Here is a 2,500-nt window from a genome sequence, read left to right as displayed (position 1 = left end):
AATAATAATAATGAAAATGATCAAACTTATGATAATTGTAGAAATTACTAAAATTGCTGTATTAGCTTACCATTCTTAAATTTACAAAAATTGCCACTATTCTTGAATTTACAAGAAATATTATTTTTGTTACAACTATTATTATTATTGAAAATATTGAAATTATTAGAATTATTGTTATTATTAGATTTAAGTTTCCATCTACAATCAACTGTTTTTTTTTTTTTTTTTTTTTTTTTTTTTTTTTTTTTTTTTTTTTTTTTTTTTTTTTAAAACAAAATACATGGCGTTATTCATCCACTCTCTTCATTTGTGCTTTAGTCTGCTCTTAAGACCTTAGTGTATCCTAAGATAATACAAAATGTTATCATTTGGGGTGGTGTTCTTGAGATTAACCTTCATAATATCAAAACTGCTCACAATACTACGGAACATTCTAAAGGTTGTGCAGGACGAAAATAATGTACCTTTTATGTCAACCATAATGGTGATATGTACAGTACAAAAAGTGAAATCTAATGATATTGGATGATGTATGCAAATATTTCCTTTGGGAATTTATCCACGATGTTTCCATAAAGAGTTCGACCTTTTCAGTGAGTATTATGTCCCACTGTTGCCCTCACATTCATGGCATAATGATCAATCTCCCGGAAGTTAAGGTGGAGGTGGAGAGACAGTCTGCTTTGTTTCAGACTTGCAGACTGTTAAACGAACTACCTCATCGACTCTTAAAGCCTCAGACCACTGTGACCTTGAAGACAAAATGTAAACATGTGGTAGTTTCTTAGTATTAGGTTCCTTTAATATAATTTTTCATTTTTTTTTTTTTTTTTTTTTTTTTTGATAAATCAGTTTACAGTAATCGCTCAGCGTAATCTTGTAAATATTTTAAACTAGCTGATTGCCCTTATAGTAGTGTTATTTCATATTTCAGATTCTTTATTACTTTTAGTGAAACTTTTTCTGTTGTTTAAAAACCATCATATTTTCAGCTATGGTTTATTTTGTCATAGTTTTCAATGTGTTTACTTGCTTATTGCATACAATATATTATTTATTGTATCTAAATATTTTTATTGTCAAATATCTTTGCCATAGCAGGACTTCATCACTGTAAAAGCTTCTGTTACGTATTTTATATGTAAGAATAAATTGTATGTGTGAGTACGTGTGGTTTGACCTAGAAAAACTCGTTACATACACGGATGAAGCTACTGACTTTGCTTCAGTTCCATTTTCTGGATATAGAACTGAGGTTGCAGAATCCCCTTGAAAGGGAATTCAGTTGACACCATCAGAAGACAAAGGTAATGTTACGATATTCCTATAAAAGGGGGATTGTTTGAAACCTTCTATATAGAGATGATTAATAAAGGAATCAATGATTTTCAGGAGATAAAAAAAAAAAAAAGAATAAAATCACAAAGTCATATTTCAAATATATTCTGTATAAGTAACAAGAGGCCTTTTATTTTCAGAACAATAGTGAACATTCCTTAAATATAAAAAGAAATGGGTGATGAAAAGAATGAATGTGTTTTTCAACAAATGTGATGAAATGGACGTAAACAGTAACAAGATAATCACAATGAAGGAAGAGCCTTCACATGCACGTAAATCGAATGGAAATTTCAGATCAAATCTTGTTTTTCACGATAACTGGAATTTTGTTTTCTCTCTCTTTTTTTTAGACTTCAGAAATCTGTTGATAAAAAAAATTGAGGGAAAAGACCAAATCAATAAGAACGGAATAAATGAATTCAGTCAAAGATGCAGATAGCATTCAATAATTTTTCTTTTAAGCCAAATCTAAGAAAAAATAACTCATAAACAATGAGTTTCTATTAAAAAATTACTAGTTTCCAGTCACAAGATTTGATTCAGACACAAATCACCGTCGAAATCGGCATGAAGTTAATGATTTTGGCAATGTTGGCATCAAGTAGTCTTCTTAGCATTTTCTGGTATTCTGGATTAATGGAGAAAGAAAGAGCTTCGTCAAGGACTCCAGAGTTGAAAGACTTGATTAACGAAATAATTCTGGAATAAAACAGTCTGGAAAGGGAATTTACTTCCCTGCCACCGCTGTTTGTGTAGCCGGTGTGAGGACCAAAGAGTACTGGAAGCCCTGGTTTCCAGTGACATTGTAGGAGACGGTCTGGATGTTTCCGTCAGGCAGCAGAAGAGACCAGGAGCCGAAGACGTCGCCGTTGGGGAGTTTGACCTCTGCCCTGTTCTGGAAGTTGCTGGTCGGAGGGTCGGAAACTTCGAAGGCGAACTCGTAAGGGATGATGGGCTGTGAAGAGGCAGATTGACATTAGGCCTATATTAAAGTGAGGAAGGCAATTCGTGAAAATATGGACGCGTTTTAGTGAAAAATTAATTCCAAATTAAATTTCTACTTCCTTGATTATTTATGGGAGTGCGTCAAATAGTGTAGTAGGGAGTAAGAGGGTACTGATTAATGCAAGGAGTAAGAATACAGTTTTCTCTAGTC

The 2,500-nt window shown here is 32.6% G+C and overlaps 1 protein-coding gene across 1 annotated transcript in view; it reads right to left on the bottom strand.

The window, feature by feature from the left end:
- Positions 1–1,453: 1,453 nt before the first annotated feature.
- LOC137642106 (cuticle protein 8-like) overlaps positions 1,454–2,500 on the bottom strand; it is a 3,839-nt gene continuing 2,792 nt past the window's right edge. The window contains exon 3 of the mRNA XM_068374656.1: positions 1,454–2,299. Coding sequence (XP_068230757.1) covers positions 2,072–2,299 — 228 coding nt within the window. The 3' untranslated portion in view covers positions 1,454–2,071. The remainder of the gene's footprint in view (positions 2,300–2,500) is intronic.

Source organism: Palaemon carinicauda, chromosome 6, assembly GCF_036898095.1.
Source record: "Palaemon carinicauda isolate YSFRI2023 chromosome 6, ASM3689809v2, whole genome shotgun sequence".
NCBI classification, from domain to species: domain Eukaryota; kingdom Metazoa; phylum Arthropoda; class Malacostraca; order Decapoda; family Palaemonidae; genus Palaemon; species Palaemon carinicauda.
The sequence above is the reverse complement of the archived record's forward strand: the minus strand, read 5'-3'. Positions and strand labels throughout refer to the sequence as shown.